Genomic DNA, 22,708 nt, shown 5'->3' on the forward strand with positions numbered 1-22,708 from the left:
TTTGAAAGCGGGAAGCCATGCCTGGGAACCTTTCGTTGCCTTGAAAAAACTGATATAGCGCTGGATAAGCACGCCACACAGCCATGGTTGCCCTTAAACTACAGGCAGCCCATCTTGGTCCCAAAACTCTGCCAATCTTCACTATTTCGATGCCCAATTGCGCAGAAATTTGGAATAGGTCCTTCTGGCTCTTGCAGGATTTGTGGAAGATGGTGTGCACTTTATCCAGGAAGATCTTGAAGTGGTTGACCTGCTTCACTTCTCTTATTGCATCATCCAGCACAAGTTGCAGGCGGTGGTTCAAACAGTGCCAGATGATGATGCTTGGGAATTCTTGAGTTATTCTGGCGCTGACTCCAGATTTTCTTCCAAGCATAACGTTGGCGCCATCGGAGCAGAAAGCGATTAAGTTCTTCCGTAGATATTCGGTGGTGAATCCAACTTTGTACAAGCTTTCCATTGCTGCGGAATATATGGTCTCCGCATCTTGTCTCTCTAATTCCAGAAGCTCAATGAAGATGGTTGCTGGGCATTCTGGATCCTCAACTCTAACAAAAACTATCAGCACTGCTCTCATTGAAAGTGTTGAGGCTTCATCAATTATTAGGCACACCTTTCGATTATTTGCAATAATAGTTGAAAACACGGTGGTCTTGATCTGTTTCGCAATGAAGTCAACAATTTTTACTGCAGTTCTTCGTGAATGCAAGCCAACTCCAACATCCACTCCAAGCGTATTCAGCAAATTTACTTGCGCTTCGATGTCTGAGAATGGATTACATCTCTGCGCCAGATCGTAAACGGTGGAAAATATTGTGCAGGTACTGGATAAATGTTTCTCAGTTGACTTATCCAGGGATTTGGTGAAAGCTTCCTGCTCCTGTTGCTTACTGGTCTCCACGCAAATAAGGTGTGCCTTTGACTGAAAACGTTCCCTTAATTTTTTTCTCAGCGATGCTTGTTGTACATCCTTGCTTTTCCCTGATGTTGACACCTGGAAATGTTTCCACTCTTTGGAAACATGAATACCTTTCTCCAACGCGAACATGGGTTTTGCACAGTATGCACAACCCAGCTTCTTGTTGGATACTTCCAGTCCATCAAACCTCTCCTTGAAGTGTGTGTATTGCTGCAAATTCCAGCAGTCAGGAAGTTGTGAAACTGCAGTGGAGTCGATGGACTGGCTGCTTTCTCCAACCTCAACTGGTGGTAGTGGTTGTGCTGGCGGTGCTGGTGCGGCTGGTGGTGCTGGTGCAGCTGGTGGTGCTGGTGCGGCTGGTGGTGCTGGTGCGGCTGGTGGTGCTGGTGCGGCTGGCGGTGCTGGTGCGGCTGGCGGTGCTGGTGCGGCTGGCGGTGCTGGTGCGGCTGGCGGTGCTGGTGCGGCTGGCGGTGCTGGTGCGGCTGGCGGTGCTGGTGCGGCTGGTGGTGCTGGCGGTGCTGGTGGTGCTGGTGCGGCTGGCGGTGCTGGTGCGGCTGGCGGTGCTGGTGCGGCTGGCGGTGCTGGTGACTGCTTTGGATCAGCTGATTCATCAACTCTTGGCTTTTGGGAGAAGAAAGCAGTCAAACTCTGTTGCCTCTTCTTCATTGTGCTAAGTAGATCTAACTGCTGCCAAAGAAATAAAACAATATTGGACTCAATTGTGGTTGTAAGTTGAGGACTCTGTAGGTAACAAGAAGGGACCTCTGCTTTCAACCAACAATGTACAGTCTTTTCAGGAAGGATGAGAAACAGGAAAGATATAAACAAACAGGAAAGATATAGTCTTTCATCCAAGAAGATAGTTCAAGAATGAATGTCATATTCCCAGAGCAATACAGATTTCCTTTTTCTGAAATTTAGTTCTCAGTTCCAAAAGACAGGAATATATGAATGCATATGAAATTATGAATTAGTACTTAGGTCGGTCCAAGAAGCTATTCAGAAGTTAGTGGTTAGAAGAGCAATCGTAAAGGTAGATTACGTGGGATGTGTTTGCACAACAGTGGAAAAACAGAGATATGTAAATGAATAAATATTACAATGTGCAGGAATAAATAAATTGACAATTAAAATCAAGAAGGCTTTGAATACTTTTTCACGTGGGATTGGTTTTAGCTATTGCCAACTAATGGAAACAGGAATTAGAAAGCCAAAAGTATGAAAGAAAACACCAATTATGTAAAGAAAGGTCCCTAAAATGTATAAGGAAATATTACTAGATAATTATTAATGCGTAGATAACTGCGGGACATTACACACACACACACACACACACACACACACAAACTATGATGGAAAACACAAAAAAATAAGAATCCCCCCCCCCCAAAGACTGCGAATGAAACCAGGTTTTTTTCCCTAAGCCTAAGGACAGGAAAGACAAAGCCACTGGAATAAAAACCATCAAGGCATTGCGGGCAATTTTAAAGGACAGGCATTCACAGAACCATCAACCACCTCAGAATTACCTAAACAATGAGGGTGAAACACACTAAATCTGATTTTCTAGGATACATACACTAAGCGACCATTTTCACACTTAGCGACCGTTGCAGCATTCTCATGGCCACGCGATCAAAAGTTTGATGTTTGGCAACAGATTCGTATTTATGATGGTTTCAGTGTCCTGGGGTCCTGTAATTGCCTTTTGTGACCTTTTGACAAAGTCAAATGGGGAAACCAGATTCACTTACTTATGTTACTAACTTATCAGCTGCAGTTATTCACTTAAGAACTGTGGCCAGAAAGGTGGTATAGTGACCAAAGTTACAATGGCATTGAAAACAGTGACTGATGACCATTTTCACACTTAGCGACCGTTGCAGCATTCTCATGGCCATGAGATCAAAATTTTGATGTTAGATCCCAAGGTTTCAGTAAAACTATTCAATCATAATTAGTTTCATGCATTAGGATTATTTCAAAGCACAAGCAATAATTCATATTTCATTTCAAACTATGCCAACACACAATAACTTAAAAGGAAACCATTAATAATATTCCACACACAATAAGTTACAATAAAACTATTATAAAAAATTCAATGCACAATACATTTCAAAGTATTGAGTGTAGAATACTTTAAAAAGGTTTATTTTAATTTATTTTGGACATAATCTTTTTTTAAATAGTCTAAGACAATTTAAAAAAAGATTATATCCAAAATAAATTAAAGTAAACCATTTTAAAGTATTCTACACTCAATACTTATATGTAAAACTATTATAAAAAATTCTATGCATTAAATAAAATATTTTAAAATACATTAAAATAATAATTAAATAAAACCGGGCCACTTACCAGCAGCAGGCAGAATCAGCAGCACTCCGATGCGATGGATGGATCCTCGTCGCGATGGCAGGCAGCAGGAACAGGTAAGAAACCTGACTGGAGGGACAAGGCTAGGTAAAGACACTTAGGTTGCCTGGCATGCTTAGCAAGCCAGGCGAGGGTAGAGGGGGGGGTGGGGGGCTTCCCTAGCGAAAACTAGGCCGCCGCCGCCGCCCCCCGACCAGAAGACGGCCACACGTAGTACGCGAGGCCGCGGCTTTCGCAAGGGAAGGCCTGGAGGACTTCCCTTGCGAAAGCTAGGTGGCTACCGCCGGCCACCCCACCCGAAAGCGGCCACGCGGCATACGCGACGCCGCGGCTTTCAAAAGGGAGGCCGCCCCCCCCGACCAGAAGACGGCCACGCGTAGTACGCGAGGCCGCGGCTTTCACGAGGGAAGCCCTGGAGGACTTCCCTTGCGAAAGCTAGGCGGTTACCGGCGGCCCCCCCCACCCGAAAGCGGCCACGCGGCCTACGCGAGGCCGTGGCTTTCGCAAGGGAGGCCTCCGCCGCCGCCCGCACCACCCGGAGGCGGCCACGCGGCCTACGCGAGGCCACGGCTTTCGAAAGGGAGGCCTCCGCCGCCGCCCACACCACCCGGAGGCGGCCACGCGGCCTACACGAGGCCGTGGCTTTCGAAAGGGAGGCCGCCGCCGCCCCCCCCGCCATCCCCCCCACCCGAAGGCGGCCACGCGGCATACGCGACGCCGCGGCTTTCACGAGGGAAGGCCTGGAGGCCTTCCCTGGCGAAACCTAGGCCGCTACCGCTGCTACCACGGTCCCTATCCCCCCCAGCTTCCTACCGCCGCTACCACCGCTGCCGTCGCCACCGCCCACCCGAAGTCCCGCCGCTAGCGTCCCGAGTCTTGCCGCCAGGGCTTGGTTGCTTACCTGTGGGGGAAGCAGCAAGCTCCTGGAAGGCGAAGGGAAGGCGTGAAGCGCGAAACGAGGCGTCTCGGCAACAAACCCTTTTGAAAGATTCTTTTCAAAAGAGGAATGTTAGCCGTTGGCGCCACACTTTTAAACAAGGCCAGCCCGCTCACTGATTGGCTGGACTCCAGCCAAACAGTGAGTGGCAGGCTGCGCTTAGTCCAGACGGGCGGGGGAGCGCGCGACAGGGCCTAGGACCGGTACCGGCGTTCCCGGAAGTTCATTACTTCCGGGTTCACCGATGAACCGGTTCGTGCGATCCGGTGCGAACCGGTAGGAACCCAGCCCTGACCTAACCCTAAACCTTACCTTAAGTTAAATTGCGCTTCTGTCGGCACGCTGTTGTGGGCGCACTTTTGACATCGCGGTTTTAGCGCCGCGGTGTTGTCGGCACGCTTTTGACGTTCGTGGTTATGTTGGGTCATGAGAGAAGCCACTTAGAACGAGGAGAAATTTCTTGACAGAACAATTAATCAGTAAAACAGCTTTCCCCCAGAAGTTGTGAATGCTGGAAGTCTTTTAGAAGATGTTGGATAAACATTTGTCTGAAGTGGTGAAGGGTTTCTTGCCTAGGCAGGGTGTTGGACCCCAAGACCTCCAAGGTCCCTTCCAACTCTGCTATTCTGTTCTGTTCTGTTCTATTCTATTCTATTCTATTCTATTCTAAGAGTAGAAATATGTTACAATCAAACTACATGGGATAGAAAAGAATATGTTGTTACATGGTCACTTGGATTCCCTGTTTCATAGTAGGCATGATCTGCTCTGATAACTAAAATCTGAGATTGGATTCCCCTGTAGTAATGTTAGAGGGTGTGTCCAATAAGCTTGGTGATTGAGTTGAATCTAGAAGGCTGTGGTAGTCTTCTAGACATTTTTGACAGTCTGGCATAGAATTGCTAGCTCAGCTCAGTAAATTGTTCTTATCTCATAAGTAAGCAAGATCAAACTACCATGCAATTAGCAAATCTTCAGAGCACTGGCAAGACTCACAGTCTTTACTATGTAACTTCCTTTCGTATCCACAGAAGTTTTGAAATGTATATTGGAGGTCCTCTGGTTATGCTAATTTATTTGTGGATGAATGTAATATTCAGGTTTTTCTATATTTAAGGAACAAGAAGAATCACTATTACAGTAATATGAAAGATTAACTCACAGGATATGTATGCCTTTAATTTTAATTATTAAATGTTTATATTGCCTGACTCTCAATAAACTGCTAATATGGATTAGTAGCCTCTTCATACACTATATTGTCACAGCTTCTCTGAAGAATTTGTAATTGCATGAATCAAAGCAATACTGTATTTCAGGTTTATTAATTATATATTAGTCATTGATTGTAGTCCTGTAGATTAATTGTAACCTGCCAAATAATTTCAAAGTGACAATTTCAGAAGAAATGTTAAAATTTATGTATTTAACTCCCTAGAACATAAAATAACTGGTAAAACTGTACCAACTCTCACTGAATCTCATCTTGAAAAAATGGGAATTTGGTAAGCAACTTTTTTATCTATTCAAATTGAAGAAATTATAAGAATGTTATGTCTTTTGTATCTGCATAGCTCTTTAGTTGTTATTGGTTGCCTAAATACTATAATATACTTAAGTGGCTTTCATTTTCAGATGCTGTTTCTTAGGAAGATTTTTAAATATTGCTTTAATACACACACACACACACACATAAAATGGAAGCTATAAAAAAGCAAACATACAAGAAAAAATAAACATAATACATACCAAACATTTAACAGCCTCTATTTTAAAATTTTGCTTATACCCTGCCGTAACAAAATATTAATTTGTTTTCCCATTGAGCTAATTCACAAATCATTTATTCAAAATGAGAAATTTGGAGTACCACTGTATACACTGTGACACGCTTCTCTGGTACATGCCTTATATTTCATGGGTAGTACAAACTCAGACAGTACACTCACATCTGTCTTTTGAACAAAAATGTTTTTATTATAACAAAGATATACAATAAGTAACTTTTGTTGATAAATAATAAAATAAAATTTATCCCTGATGATATAGCATTGTGTGACCTTTTATTGCTAGTAATGTCCTATTTTTAAATAAGACTTTATATTTTATCTTATTTCGCTTTGTCCTTTTAATGCTATTTATATTCTTACTGTGTTTTGCTCTATATTTTCTAATTTTACATCCCGTTTCTGTTCCCTGCACTCTGTTGTTTGTTGTTCTTGACCCTTTAACCTTATTTCAAAAAGGATACTTATTTCTGTATCCTGTTTGATAAGAACTGTTACCCAATTCAAGTAGTGCAGGTCTTTTCAGCCCCTCTGGGTCTTTTAGAGACATGCTCTGAGAGGGACTTGCCTGTTTCCCTTGGAGAGCCAGAAACAAGTCACACTAAGAAGCTTTTGATTTCTGCCAAAGGTCTCTTGCATTGGTCATTGTGGTTTACCGGGGGGGTGGTGGTGGTGGTGGTACATCTTTGAATCAAAACTGCCATAAAGCATCCCAACAATGGATACTGCTTTGCTTGCAGAATGTAAATGAGGATATACTGTATTTTTCGAAGTATAAGACGCTCGTCCTTTTTCCCTCAAAAAAGAGGCTGAAAATCTGGGTGCATCTTATACACTGAATACAGCATTTTTTGCCTCCCCAAACCCCGACCCCCTTCACCAAAATGACTGCGCATAGCTTTTAGGAGGCTTTCAGAGTGCTCCTGGGGGCTGGAGAGGCAGAACTGAGCAAAAAATGGGCCGTTTTTTGCTCAATTCCCCCCCCCCCCAGCCTCCAGGAGCATTCTATAAGCTTCCTAAGGGCTATCCATGCCCTTTTTTTTTGACAAAAAAGAGCCTGTTTTTGCAAAAAACAGGGTGTTTTTCCTTGTCCCCCCCCCCCGGAGCATTCTACAAGCCTTCTAAAGGCTATTCATGCTCTTTTTTGAAAAAAAATGGGCCCGTTTTCATGAAAAACGGGCCGTTTTTGGGAGGTTTGCAGAGTGCAAAAACTTTTTTTTTAATTTGCCTCTTCAAAACCTTGGTGCGTCTTATACTTACGGTAGTATGCATACCGTTTTATAACTACACTATGCAAAACATTGTTCAGGATAAAAAGAGAAAATGAAATATGTATATGTTCTTATTAATAAAATTAATGTGTAAATGTAAATTTAACATTTCTTTTAGAATAGGAATAAATGTATTTTTTCTTCATGACATTATCCTTTAAAAATGAGTGATTTATAACCATCGCTTTCTGCCGGAAGATATTTTGCTAAAAACTTCTGTAAAAATTCATATCTTAGTAGCAGTTAATTTAGCTTCCATATTAACTTCATTACTAAATAAAATATTGAATGATTGTTTAAGTCATATTATATGCTTCATTTTCAGTGCTGTAGGAGTGAGAGAGAAACTGCTAATTTGTCTGCGCAAACTGGCACAAAGTCAGAGTTACACTGAAATAGCAAAGGTGAACAAACACTTTCTTATTTATCATGTATGTTGAAAAAGGAATGTACCAAACAAAATTAGTCTTCCTGTAATGCTATATCAGTTATGGCGAACCTTTTTTGGCTCGCGTGCCAAAAGTGGGGAGAGTGCAGACTGGTCGTGTGCGGGCGTGCCACACCTATAATGCTATGCGCGCATCCCAGCAAAACCAGCCTTCCCCACCCCCGGAGGGCTTCCGGAGGCTTCAGGGAAGCCTCCTGAAGGCTCCTGATGCCTCCAGAGAGCGAAAAACGGCCTCAAAAGAAGGATGAAGTCAGCTGGCCAGCGCAATGCCTCGTATGCCCTAACAAATGGCTCTGCTTGCCACCTGTGGCACGTGTGCCATAGGTTCGCTATCACTGTGCTATATTTTAATACTTAATTCAGTTTATTTAACATTGGGAAACAAGCTACAATTCAGTCCAAATTTCTAATTTTCTAAATAGTCCTGGAATTTTACAATTGTTAAACCACCTGGTCTGCTTCCTGTCCTCCATTAGTTTCCAAATCTTTTTTATAAAATTCAAAAGAACATTAGTGTCTATAAAATTCAATGAACTTTAAAACAAAATTAATAAATGAAGTAACAGTTGTTTAAAAGGAAGTCACAATAACAGAAGACCATATCTATGAACCACAGGACTGTGGTGGTTAGGACTCTGGGTTGACGATTAGTGTGAGACCCGAGTGCTTTTGTCTCATTTCACCTCCAGCCAACGTAATAGTTTGAGGTACTGCTTCGGTGGGCACATTAACGGGGACATAAAAGGCCCCCAACTGAGCGTCCCCCGGGCAACAGTGATTTTACCAGCTAATCCTTTTAACCTGGAAGCATCTTAGGTATTTTTGACATGAACGGGATTGGATCGTATGAACCAATGTTGTATTTTGAATTTCACATCTCCAATATTTAACTGAATCCCTATTACAGTCTTTCTGAACGGATATATGCATGTCCAGCACAAAAAACATATACTTTTTTAAAATTTAACTATAATCTTAAAATGATAAAAATAATAGCCAATAGATGCTGATCTTGTCTTTCACTGATGTTCATCAATCATCAATTTTTTTTGCCTTGGAAAAAAAATATATGGTCACTAAAAGTCAGCATTTACCTGATAGCACATAATAAATCAGTTGTTATAATAAACAAAGCAAAAATCCTATATAACCAGAACAAAATTAAGCAGAAAATCAGGTATTTAATCATATATGTAACTTTGAAAACAGGGAAGATTATTGCAGGAAAATAAGCACTTATTACCTGCAGATCTCAAGCTGGAGTTACGTTAAAGTATCAATTTCTCCTGATAATTGAGATCTGGTTTAAGCTTTCCCAGCAGCATCTAAATATGTCTTGTGACCTCTAATGCAAGAAAGGGAGGCAACAGACTTTTTTGAGTAAAACCAGAAACAAGTTCTTGGTAGATAAGAATGGGGACAAACATTAACTTTCTAAGAATGACCATATTATTTTGAGAATTACTTAAATTCTCCAGTGCATTGCTTGGAGAGTCCAATGCTGGGTTAACACAGCCTATCTGCCCTTGGACTGAGTGATGTTTTTAGTTGACCACGCCTCCCTTTGCCTCTGCATGCTCAGTTCGAAAACTCAATCCGCCCGTTAGGACTGTTTTGGGAGAGCTCCAGTCTAAGGTCAGATAGGCTGGAAAGTTTCCCACTTTAGACCACGTTTGGATTCTCATATTAGAGAAAATTATATCTGTTACAAGAACTGTCAAAGATTTGAGGTTTGTGTCACTTTAAGAGGGCACCCGGGCTTCCCTGCAGCTGCTGGTCGCAAGCGCTCCAGGGGACTGTAATCCCTCGTCCAGCAGAAGCTGGCGAGCGGCAGGAGCGGTGGCAGACCTTCCCCAACTGAGCCCCAGAGAAAAATTCCCTCAAACGGAGGTTTGGGAGCCTGCAGGCCTTCTATCTAGGGGCCATTCAGCTGCTCAATTCTGCCCGGCAACAGCAGCGACGGTTGGAACCTTCGCGCGCTTTTCAGGCTGTCAGGATAAACAGAGCGGGAGGAGGCTGCGCGCGCAGCAGCCGCTATTTTGGATCGCTTCGGAGCGCGTTGAGGAGAAAGAGAACACGCGGCTTGTGTGGAGAGCTGATTCCTCCAGCCTTGCCTTCGGAGAGAGCAGAGAAGCGGAGAGCCCAGGCAGCCCAAGCGAAGCCACAGCCAGCCCTCAGCGACCGCAGAACGCCGCATGGAGGCTGGGGACTAGCCTGGGGAGCCAGCTAGTCTCTCCCTCCTGAGAGGAAGATAAGTCTCGGGGAACCAAGGGCGGTGGGAGGAAGGAATCCGACCCCCAGGCGGCCCTTCCCTCCTGAAGATTCTGCGAGTGCATTTGAGCCTCAACGGCCAGCGCCTGCCCATCCCAGCTCCAGCTATCTTCCAGGCCTCGTGGGGACCTGAAATGGCAGAGGAATGCAGGAAGGCCTTAGGGGAACAGGCGGGGCCCTCCAGCAAACGCAGCAAGCTGGATCCCTCTGTGAAAAAAGGCAAAGGACACAAGGGGTCAAATGAAAGGTCTTCACCAAGAGCCACAGTGGATCCCAGGGAAGTTTCTAGGCCCCATCAGCCAGAACCTAGCCCAGACCATCGCAACAGGGAGTCAGCTTCCCCTGATCGTGAGGCCCAATCCCCTGGGGACAGTGAATTCTTGTCTGGGGATGACTATAGGTCCAGGGATCCGTCTCCAGAAGCTTCTTGGGGGTACCCCGACTCTCCTAGCTCCTCCATTGGAGAGGAACGAGATTCTATCCAGGATTCCCAGTGTGGGAAGGGTGAATCCAGCTCAGGCAGGCCTAGCCATCGCAGGCCCAGTAAGCAGAAACTGAAGAGGGGTAAAGGCCCTGCTCTTTCTGATGAAATGAGGGAGGTAATTTCCTTAGCCATTTCCCAAGGGATAGCTGAAGGCATTAAGCACAGGGGCTCTCGCAAGGGCAAGGCCCCAAAGGAAAAATGCAAGCCTAAGGCCTCCACTTCCAAGGAGCCTGTATCCTCCTTTCCATCTTCCAGCCCATCTCACTCTGGGCTTTCAAGTTCTGAGCAGGAAGAAGGGGAAATTTTCGTGCTTTCTGAAGACGAAAACCCTGCCCCTGACAAACCAGCATTCACTGGCCTCTTCAAGCCGTCATTATTCAAATCAATCTTACACAAGGCCATGACGGCTACAGAGTTAGGCCCCACTTCCAGGCCTGAGGCCTCTCAGGCTTCCACATCCAGGGATCACAAGCATGGCTTATTCAAAGAGACAATAGAAACTCCTGAGGTTATCCCTGTGCCTGACCTCTTTATGGACGCTGTGCAGCGCCAGTGGCTACAGCCAGGCACGCTAACCAACCCCAGTGGGGGGGGGGACAGAGCACTGTATGCCCTGGAGGGGAAAATGGAGGATATCCTGAAATTCCCTGAAGTAGATGCCCCAGTTGTGTCTCTAACTTCCAACTCAAACCTACCAGCTGAGCTCCTAGAGGGACTTAAGGCAGAAGATAAGAGGTCAGAAAAGGCATCTCAGAAAACACACATGGCGTCTGCCTGGGCCATTAAGGCATCCACCTCTGCCTCTTTCTTTATCAGGGCCACCTTATTCTGGCTGCGCCAACTCAGGTCTAGGCCACCACCCAGGAAGTCTAGATGGCGCCATGAGCTAACCAAAATTATTACCGCTGTCGAGTATTCGGCGGATGCCACCTTGACAGCAGCCAAATTCTCATCCAGGGCTCTCGCTTCCAATATCACTTCACGCCGCCTCTTATGGCTTAGGCATTGGCAAGCCGAAATGAAAGCCAAGTGGAAGCTGGCATCGGCCCCATTTAAGGGAGGTCTTCTGTTTGGAGAGGCCCTGGACAAGTTTGTCACCGAAACCAAAGACAAACGCAAATCCTTCCTGCAACCCTTAAGAGGGGTGACCGGAAAGGGGCGGGGTCCTTTCGTAAGAGACCTTACAGGAGTCAGGAAGCAGAGCAATCCTCTCACCCTTCCTCCTACCAGAGACCCTTTCAGGCAGGGTGGGATAGGCACCAAGACAGACCCTTCGGTGCTCGTGCCAACCAATCCCAGTCTTCCTTTCGGAAAACATTCCGAGGAGGAGGAAACAACAGTGGTAGCTCCCGTCCTTTTTGGTCTTGCGGTCAGCACCCTTAGACGTCAGGTTGCAGCGTTGTCTACTATCCTGGCTAGGGGCTCCTCTCGCTCTCTGAGTCAACATCCTCAGATCAAGAGCTTTCTCAAGGGAGCTGTGAACATCAGCCCTCCAGCTGTTCACCGGTATCTGTCATGGGACCTTCCATTTGTGCTTAAGGCTCTGACAAAAGCCCCATTTGAGCCTTTGAGAAAGACCAGTCTGCGCCACCTTACCATCAAAACTGCCTTCCTGGTGGCTATTACGTCCGCTCGCAGGGTATCCGAGCTGGCAGCTCTTTCTGTCAGGGAGGATCTGTGTGTAGTTCACCCGGACAGAGTAATTCTGCGGCTTGATCCGTCCTTTACTCCGAAAATTAACTCTCTGTTTCACAGGACTCAAGAGCTTATTTTGCCCAATTTCTGTCCCCATCCTTCTCACCCTAAGGAGCGTGAGTGGCACAAGTTGGACGTGAGACGAGCCGTGCGCACGTATGTAAAGAGGACAAAAGACTTCCGCCGTTCAGAGGCGTTCTTTGTCTCCTTCCTCCCTGTGTCCCTTGGCCACAAGGTCTCCTCTCACACAGTGGGACGTTGGCTACGCGCTTGCATCAAGCTGGCATATGAACACCAGGGCAAGACGGCTCCGAGACGGGTCACCGCACACTCCACTAGGAGCGCAGCAGCTTCTGCGGCCTGGGCAACCCAGGCTTCTATTCTAGACATTTGTAGAGCGGCCACATGGGCCTCCCCCATGGCCTTTATCAAAAACTATAAGATTGACACCTTTGCCTCAGCCGAAGCCTCTTTTGGCAGGAGAGTTTTACAAAGAGTGGCTGAAATGCCAGAGGCTACGGTGCTTCCCCACCCTGGGACTCAATAGCTTGGGCATGTCCCAGCATTGGACTCTCCGAGCAGTGCACTGGAGAAAGACCATTGGCTTACCTGAATGGTCGTTCTCAGGGCACTGCGAGGAGAGTCCAAACCCACCCGGGTGTTTATTCTATTGAACGATGTGACTGTATTGACTGTAACTGATTACAGGACGGTTTCCTTCGTTTTCGAACTGAGCATGCAGAGGCAAAGGGAGGCGTGGTCAACTAAAAACATCACTCAGTCCAAGGGCTGATAGGCTGTGTTAACCCAGCATTGGACTCTGCTCGCAGTGCCCTGAGAACGACCGTTCAGGTAAGCCAACGGTCTTTCTGTGAAGAAATGGAGGTTTAGATGATAAAACTAGAAATCTGGAAAGTTAAAATTCCCTGCTTAAAAAAAAAAAAAAAAAAAAAAAAACAAGGTCCATACATTCCATAAGAATTTTGCTAATATTTTTGGAACAGATAACGTTTAAAAAAAAATCCTGCTTTCTCTGCAGGCTTTATTTCCTGCCCCAAATCTGCTGAAGATGATAAGAGAGTAGCCATCTACAGTAGTTCTGGAAATGGCAGAAGAAAGATAACAGAGTGTTTAAATCATTAGCCTAGGATTTTCAACTTTTGTTTTATATGGGTGGTTAATTTGTCCCAGTTGATTTTCATTTGGGCTATTCGTTATTTGTGAGTCAGGCCTTTAATTACCCTGTGTTTAGGAGTGGTAGAGGGGGAGGGGAAGTAGGGTAGAGGGGAATGTTGGAGGGAAGATGGAAAGTTGGAGGGGGGCGAAAGAAAAGGTGTATGGAGGGTCGAAGAGGTACATTGGGTTTCTATTTTGGGGGGTATTGTTGACAAGAGGAATGGCTGTGTTTATTGTTTAATGTTATATGGCCCCGGTTATGCACAGTATATATGTGACTGTACGAAATGAAAATGGAAAATAAAAACACATTTACAAAACAAAAAAAAATTACCCTGTGTTTATCTTAATTTTTTAGAATTAGAAAAAGGCAATGTTTATTCTTGATTGAAATATTCATTATAGATTAACTGATATTTTAAAATGTTGTTTTGTTTTTTCCAGGTTTTTAATGATCCAATCCATGGTCATATTGAAATGCATCCTCTTCTTGTTCGCATCATTGACACACCTCAATTTCAGCGTCTACGATATATTAAACAATTGGGTGGCACTTACTATGTTTTCCCAGGAGCATCAAACAATCGCTTTGAACATTCTCTTGGGTAAAGGAGTACTATACACAGAAACTGCTTTTGTATAAATAAAATGATTCTACTGAATTTTTTAAAACAGCCAGTTCCTGCTATATGTTTTTCATTGAGGGAGATTTGTATATTTAAATTTTGCTTTATGTAAGTGTATTTTTAGATACCCTTAAAATTTATAATACATAGTATTTTTTCTTAAACTTTGGGAATCACCACTACTAATTGTAGATGAAAAGAAAGACTACTTGGTTTATGTAGACATTATCTTGAATATAGTGCATTTTATTATGTCAAATACCATTGGGCTTTGTGTAGTCTCTATAATGTAGGGTTTCCATGCTCCATGCAAAGAATAAACAGGAGAGAATGCAAAACTTTTCTTAATTTCTGCTTAAGTTAAAAAAAACTTGCGTCTACATAGTAGTGTGTATAAAATACAGGCAAGAATATGCAGATATTGTTTTCTTCCTTTAAAAATGAAAAAAAAATCTTCCTTGTTTCACATTAAAGTTCACATTTCACTTTGTTCGAAACAAAGATCAGTAACATGAAACATTCTCTACTATATAATATTGAAATTCAGAATTTAAATAAGCCTTATAGCCCAGTTCATAATTGCATTGCATTAACAACTTAACTCCCATTTTATTTATAAATCAAGACATAGAAAAGTTAATTTCTTCTCTTTTTTGGAAAAGCGTTAGTCATCTCGCAGGCCGTTTGGTGCAGGCATTGCAAGAACGACAACCTGAACTGAATATTGATCAGAGAGATATTCTGTGTGTTCAAATTGCTGGACTGTGTCATGATTTAGGTAAGCTAGTTCTTTGTTAATACGTAATATGCATATAAAAATATTATACCATTCCAAACTATTTCTTGTGATAGTTTTGTTGTAGAAATGATGGGACCCAAGCCAGCACTTCAGAGAAGGAAAGGTTTATTTGCGCAGGTTCATAGCAAAGAGTAAATGGCCTGAACCCCAAGTGGGATTCAGGGACTTCCTTATATAGTGGTGATGACGCATCCTCCCCATCTCGCCATCAACCATCTGTTGGTTTTGGAAACACCTCTCAGGAGTTGTCCTTGGGTTACAGAGATATAGTGTCTATAGAATGTCATAATACATGGGTCAGCCAATGGACAGTACATCTGGTCTTTTGAGGAACTAACAATATATGTCTAATACACAAATCAACAGATAAGCAGGCGGATGGGCTAAAATAGATTCCTTGCCTCAGCATATTTTGGATGCAGACATCCTTTCTGCTGATACTATAACTCATGTCTAACCACGTTTTATCCTAAGAGCAAGCTAAGCAGTTTATATGTAGAGAAGTTCAAACTTAATATCATGGAGCCTTAGTTTGGTTCAGGCTTGAGGCCTACCTTTTGGTTTGGCCTGCCACCTTAGTTTTAACAACTGTATTAACTTCTGCATTAACTTGATCAAATGTATGTAGCCCTGAGAAAGAAAAATTCAGATTTCATGTTTCTGGAAAAGGAGTAGGGTAGAATTGTAAAATATTGCATTCAACATAAGACAGGTGAGCCAATTTCTATACAAAGGAATAAATCAATACTAATTTGATGTAAACTGTGTCAGTATTTAAAATGTAGTTGCTGAGCTTTAAGGTTATAGATAGGGTTTACAAAAGTCAATTTAATTATGAAATGCCTCAACTAGAATTCATTATTTTGACTCTTATCTGTTGTAGAGATATGGTAATTCAGTGTTTGTCAACCAATGGAATGTGACTTGGGGGTACATAGAAATAATCTAGGCGGGGTGACAGTCCACTCCAAATCCTATGAGAGAGATAGAAGGTCACAAGGCCAATCCCGTCAAGTATGCTGAAACAAAGAGAGTTAAACATCTATAGAAGTATATTTCTGCTGTTGCTGATTGGAGCTTTTCAGTCCCAAATAATTGATTTTGTTGTTGTTAGCTTTCTGCCACCTGCTTTCAAGTCCTAGATTACTTTCTGTTCATTTATAACAAAGACCTAAACTGTAGCCAGCCACCAATTTTGTGTCGAATTCTGAGATATTTACAGAAATAACTGTAAATGACTCTAGTGCCACTGTTTGGCTTTGCAGCATGCCAGCTTTTTAATAATACTCATTTAATGTTAATATTTAGAAACATCTAAAAGAAAGGTAAGGCAGGAGGATCTTGCCTTGGGAACTCTGGCAATAGTTTAGCATAATTATTCTATGAAAGGAAAACTAAACATGGTTTTAATATGTAATGCAGTTGTTAGAAAGATAAATCGTGTGTCTTATCAATTAGCATAAATAGTAAGTCCAAAGGTTTTCCTATTTTGAGGAACTGATTACAAACCACGTTTTCAATAATGTAACAGGAAGAAGATGCCACTTTTTTATTTCTAGCTTGTTTCTATGCTTAATATTGCTTTTAAATTTTAAAGTTCTACTCTATAACGTAAATTACTTATTTCAACATGATCTTTTCAACATAATTAAAACAACTGAAAACAGTTTGAAACTTAAATTCTAGTGTAATTGTTAATCAGAGAGAGAGAGGGAGTGGATCAATGGTGGGTTATGAACGGTACGCCCCAGTACGGGCGTACCGGTGCCTACCAGGAGCACCAGGTATCATTCCGATACAGTGCTTTGGAGGGCCCACCCACCCGCCCACGCTTCTTACCGATATTTGAGGTTTTCGGGGATTCCGTGCATGCGCACGGACCATACAGCAGCTAGAGCATCATGGAGCATCGTGGGCGGTAAGTACGCATGCGCATGTGGTGGACGCCAGGCCCCATTGCATCATATCGGTTGCAATGGGATCCGGAACCCACCACTGGAGTGGATTAAAAAATGACCAACTCAGGTTCAATAAACAATAAATGAATACTTTTGCTATAATAGATTTAGTAATACCATAATTTGAGGAACATTTGTCTGTGTATCTGAGTATATCTTTATGCAGTTAAAAACATGCAAATACATCTTAACTCTGCCAAATATTAATTGTATAATCTTTATTTTTAGGTCATGGACCATTTTCACATATGTTTGATGGAAGATTCATTCCACTTGCTCGCCCGGGATTAAAATGGAAGGCGGGTATTATTTTTCTTATTAAGTTTATATGTATTGTAAGTGAGACATGCTCATGGAGATTCTCAATCATCCAGGTCATGGTTGTCCCAAAGGTGCTTTTCCAAAAGGCAACTGGGCTTCCTTGGGGTTTTTTCCCACTTGAAAATGTTTTACTTCTTATCCAACAGGCTTCTTCAGTTCTGACCGAATGGTGGGGAATGGAAGGATTTATATTCTTTGCAGTTATCTGGCTGTTAGCACTCTGAGAATAGATCATTAGCTCTCTGAAAGTCATTGAGGTCAGTTGGGGGTTTATCTGTGTCTCAGAGTTAACTGAATTGGTCTGGAAATAGGTGTGTGGAACCTTCTGGGACTGCTGAAAGGACTGTGTTGTAGACAGGAGATAGGTGGTGTCATCCCCCCCTCTCTGTTTAGAGGGGGCTTTTCATTTTTAACATAGATGACCTAACAGAGTTGGAAGGAATCTTGGAGGTCATCTTGTCCCACCCCCTGCTCACACAGGAGACCTGTACTAGGGATTAGAACTGCCGACCTTTCTTATTGACAATCTTCGTGTCTTAGCTACTGAGCAACCAAATGAAGTAGCAATCATAAGCTGCCGGAACTAAAAAGCATTGTAGACTTCCCTGGCTATGTATGCCATTCTTTTAAAAAGAAGTGATTTAACATCTTATCTATCTATATATATTTACAGCATGAGCTGGCTTCCGTTCAGATGTTTGAATACTTAATTGATTCCAATAACTTAAAGCCAGACATGGAAAAGTATGGTCTCCAGCTTGATGAAGACATACATTTTATCAAAGAACAGATAGCAGGTCCTGTTGAGGAGAAAATGGGAGACAAAGAGGTGAGTTCCATTTTTTTCATATCTTATCTAAATGTTGTGCAATTTACTAGAATGAACGGGGATCAGAAGAGGAAAGGGGCAAAAGGCAAGGTCACTAGTTTTAGTTAGTTGTTTATTTTTAATATGTAAAGTGCAGGAGTCCAATAGCAGAGCAAACAGTTGCATGCGGAAAGACCCAGGCTTAGTCCTGACATTTCTGAGGGTGGAAGATGCTACTTGCTGACATGTTGAGAGCCATCATTAGAATAGATGTATAAATGTTTTTTTTCCAATCCTGTTCAAATAAAAAATACAAATTACTTTCAACATTGCTGTAAAATTAAAAACTGAACTCAAAAATGAGGGAGAGCTTGTAGGAAAATTTTGAAACGTCATACAGAATTAAGATATCCACTAGGGGCACATATATAAACTCTTACTCAGATATGACATGGAGACAGAACAAATAAAACATTGCATGTTAAAAAAAGGTGCAAAATGTTTTAAAAAGACATTATACAGAAATGGGAATAATTATGGAATACATCTATAATGGGTGGGCAATTAATTTTCCCAAGGGGCCACATAAAAAACTGGGACTATTGTGGACAATGCCTGCTACCCTGCTGTCCACTCCCATGCTGCACTGATGCCCTGCCCCCTATGCCAACACTGTGCCACTGTCCTGCCCCCTGCTGCCACCTTTCTCCCATCACTGCTGCTGCCTCAGCCCTCACACCCCGCTGTCATTGGCGGGACTGGGACTGTCCACTGTTTAATTTTTTATGATTAAAATACAGATTATAGCAATTGATATGCTGCAGCATTTGCAAAACTTTGGAAAGTTACTTCTTAAAAATCTTGGTTTGATTGTTTTAACTTGTTTTCACCAAGAAATAGGTACAAATATTAATTCGAAGACGGTATATGCTTACATTTTTGTCTTTCTCATCCAGTGGCCCTATTGTGGTCGTTCCAAAAACAAGAGTTTTCTTTATGAAATAGTGGCTAACAAAATAACTGGCATTGATGTTGATAAATGGGACTACTTTGCCAGGTATGGAAACTTTACTATTTACTGGTCTTGAAAACATTTTTATAAGCGATATTGGAAGTCTTTTGTGTACAATGCCTTCAACAAAGTGATTTTTTTTCTTTGTATATTTTTTTGCAGTTAGACTTCTTCAATGTTACGTGGTTTTAATTGTTTTTATGCTATTTGTATTATTATATATTATTTTAGATTATTAGTCATTTTGATGGAAAGGCAAGCACACACAGAAATAATAAATAATATAATGTGGTACTGTGTTTCCCCGAAATGGCAACATGTCCTGATAATAAGGCCATGCTACATTTTTCTGGTGGGCAAAAATATAAGCCGTCCCCTGCAAATAAGCCCCCTGGACAAACCCCCCACCTCTGGCCAGGCAGAGCACCACTCACCAACCTAGCGGTATCCCGAAGGTGCCAAGCCGCGGGAACTGGGGGGGGGAGGCAAAGGTAATCGCGTTGCTTAGTGCCTTCGGGATACCGCTAGGTTGGTGAGCGGCTCTGTGCTCAGCTGAAGAGGGGGGTTGCCGTGCAGTTGCTCTCTGCCGGGCACAGCCTCATGGGCAAATGGCTGTGTTGCGCTGTCGCAGCAGCGCAACACAGCAGCTGTGAAGTGATTACACTCATGAGCACCCACCCGACAAACCCCAGGGCCAGCTGCTGGCAGAGCGTACAACCATAGAGTGTACGCCCAGAGCGGCTACTGCCGGAAGACTCAGTTTGGAAGCCGCAGAAAAAGCCATGTGGAGGCAGCAGCAGAGGTCCCCTGGTTCTGCGGAGAGAGCTGGGCCAGGGCATCATGAGGCTGGGAGGCGTGCAAGCGACAGTGGAACAGCCGCTTGCGCAACCCCCCTCTCCAGCCGTGCAGAGCGTTATTTACTGCCATTTCGAAGGTGCCAAGCCGTGGGAGCCGGGCGACCGCGAACAGGCGCCCACGCGGCTTGGCGATACCCCTCCGTCAGTGAAAGGGGATTGGCCAGGTGGCTGTTCGTGAGCGTGGTCGCTTGATGGTTGCTGTGTTGCGCTGCTGAGACAGTGCAACACAGCCATTCGCCCATGAGGCTGTGCCCGGCTCTTTGGGAGCCTGCTCGCAAGAGAGCAGCCACCCAGCAACCCCAAAACAATAAACCCCTCATAATAAGGCCCAAGCCATATTTTGTGTGTAAAAAGAAAATAAGACCCTGTGTTATTTTCGGGAAAACAAGGTATCCTTTCAAAAGATATCAAACTGTATTCATATATTTAAAAAGTAAGCAAGAAATGGGTAGACCTTAACTCAGTCTTACCTCAAACTATATTATATCATGTATTTTAATAAATAAATAAATGAAGAAGAAACTAAGCTATTAATTGGATCACTTTGGGAAATTTTTGATAAGCCACTAGGTTGGTATCAAATGTCAATTATCAATTATTTTCATTCTACCTTTACAATATCTTGACTGGTAGCACTATCCCTATTGATTCTGCAGAATAATACATCAAAGAGCTGTAGAGGAAGAAGCTTGAATAAAAATAAGTATTGTAACCGGTCTACATTTGATGTTTTTTTGAGTGAAATGATACTTGTGGATCTGTAATTCATAGTAGAGAACAATATGGTGGAAAATGAGAAAGAATGTTGTTCAGATGATAGCTATGACTTTAAGTGTGTGTCAATGTGTATTGTTTTATAATTAAAATTCCAACTTTTATGAATTGTTTCATATTACGGGAAACTCCTTAGGAACATCAGATAAATTAACTTTAAAATGTCTATCGCTATAGAGCGTTGAAATTACTGATTTGTTTCATATTCATTGTCTATTTTGGTTTAATAATTTTTCTACTGTTTTGCTTTCCATAAATAATATTTTGAAACAGTACTGTATATTAATTTGTGTGCAATAATATTTATTAGACTTATTGTAAATGTATTCATATGCAAACTAGATTTTAAAAAAAATTAATTGAATGGTCTTATTTCTCTTCTTGGAATATATTCAGGGATTGTCATCATCTTGGAATTCAAAACAGTTTTGATTATGAGCGCTTCATTAAATTGGCTCGAGTGTGCCAAGTGAAAGATATGATGCATATTTGTACCCGCGACAAGGTAAATTCCCTTAGACAGATTGTGTATTTTGTTTATTTCACAAAAGTATCTCTGTTGGAGAATTTTTACTGATTAAAATAATTTTATCTTTATAGAACCCTCATACAAATTTTTTGCAACCGTCATTGTATTACTGTGTTCAAGAACAGTTTTTTTTTAAAAAAAAACCACTATTATTATTTAGAAAAACAAACCAATATCAGAAACCTATAGTAAAATTGATACAATAAGATTGCAACAATAAACATAATAAATAATGATCCTTTTTAGACTTATGAGAAGCTATGAATGGGATGAGAAGTATAAACTCTTGATATATAGCATTACATAGTAAATATTTTATTCATAATAAATGTTCCAGAAATGTCCCCTATTTCTTCAAAAGAGTCAACAGTATTCATTTCTGGATATCTAAGGAAAAAGCATTTGGAGAGAATATTATTACTGACCATTAAAATTAGTCAGAGATTTTGCAAGTGGACAGTTTTGTGAATTAGTTGGTTAATATTACCCTCAATGCTGTATTGTTTTGCAACTATAGTTTTAATAACAGAGAAATAATATGTTTTATATTTAAAAGGAGGTTGGAAATTTGTATGACATGTTCCACACACGAAACTGTCTGTACCGCAGAGCATATCAGCACAAAGTTGCCAACATTATTGAAATCCTGTAAGTATGAAAGGATCTACTCTGTGGGAGTTGTTGATCAAATCAACACTTATAAAAATATGCATTTTAATAGTTTTAAATCTGCATATATTTCAATGAACAAGATATTATTTGAAGAAATTATATCTCTACATGATTAGGGAGGAAAATGCTGCTTCAATAAGGTTTGATGTCTAGCTGTACTTTTTATAAATAAATTGTGTGCAGTTAACATACTTAGAAGAGTCATTGATTTCTCAAAAGATTTTTAATAAATTAATCTAGCCAATTAACTTTTTCTCTGCTAATGTAGCTCAATTGAACATACCCTTTCCTTTCCCTCTTAATCATTGTCAAAGTAGATTTCATTGAAGAAGGTAAATATTGTTTATATTTAAGTATAATTAAATATATAGTTTCTGAAAATACAGTTTTTTATAATTTCCAATTTGTATCATCTATTTCATATTAGGATTACTGATGCCTTTCTAAAGGCTGATCCACATATCGAAATAAAGGGCTCAGGTGGAAAAAGGAGGAAGCTAGCTATCTTGACCCCTTCCAGTCCGGCTTCAGACCTGGTTACAGCACAGAAACCGCTTTGGTCGCATTGACCGATGATCTCTGGAGGGCCAGAGATGGAGGCTATGCGTCCATCCTGGTTCTCCTTGACCTCTCAGCGGCTTTCGATACCATCGACCATGGTATCCTTCTGCGACGACTGCGGGAGGTGGGAGTGGGAGGCACTGTTCTGCGGTGGTTCTCCTCCTACCTCTCGGACAGGTCGCAGTCGGTGTTAGTCGGGGGGCAGAGATCGTCCCTGAGGCCCCTAACATGTGGAGTACCTCAGGGTTCGGTCTTATCCCCCCTACTATTTAACATATACATGAAACCGCTGGGCGAGATCATTCGGAGGCACGGGATAAAATACCATCAATATGCGGACGATACGCAATTGTATCTGTCCGCCCCGTGCCAACTCAATGAAGCGGTGGACGTGATGAACCAGGGTCTGGAGGCCGTTAAGAAC

At 42.3% G+C, this 22,708-nt stretch overlaps 1 protein-coding gene across 1 annotated transcript in view; it reads left to right on the forward strand.

Annotated features, from left to right (window-relative positions):
- LOC116509696 (deoxynucleoside triphosphate triphosphohydrolase SAMHD1-like) overlaps nt 1-22,708 on the forward strand; it is a 51,656-nt gene that overhangs the window by 21,450 nt on the left and 7,498 nt on the right. The window contains exons 2-11 of the mRNA XM_032218957.1: nt 5,674-5,740; nt 7,619-7,697; nt 13,812-13,972; nt 14,656-14,771; nt 16,979-17,049; nt 17,745-17,900; nt 18,836-18,936; nt 20,919-21,027; nt 21,608-21,699; nt 22,151-22,213. Of these exons, the coding sequence (XP_032074848.1) occupies nt 5,674-5,740; nt 7,619-7,697; nt 13,812-13,972; nt 14,656-14,771; nt 16,979-17,049; nt 17,745-17,900; nt 18,836-18,936; nt 20,919-21,027; nt 21,608-21,699; nt 22,151-22,213 (1,015 nt within the window). The remainder of the gene's footprint in view (nt 1-5,673; nt 5,741-7,618; nt 7,698-13,811; nt 13,973-14,655; nt 14,772-16,978; nt 17,050-17,744; nt 17,901-18,835; nt 18,937-20,918; nt 21,028-21,607; nt 21,700-22,150; nt 22,214-22,708) is intronic.

This window comes from Thamnophis elegans, chromosome 5, assembly GCF_009769535.1.
Source record: "Thamnophis elegans isolate rThaEle1 chromosome 5, rThaEle1.pri, whole genome shotgun sequence".
Lineage (NCBI taxonomy): Eukaryota > Metazoa > Chordata > Lepidosauria > Squamata > Colubridae > Thamnophis > Thamnophis elegans.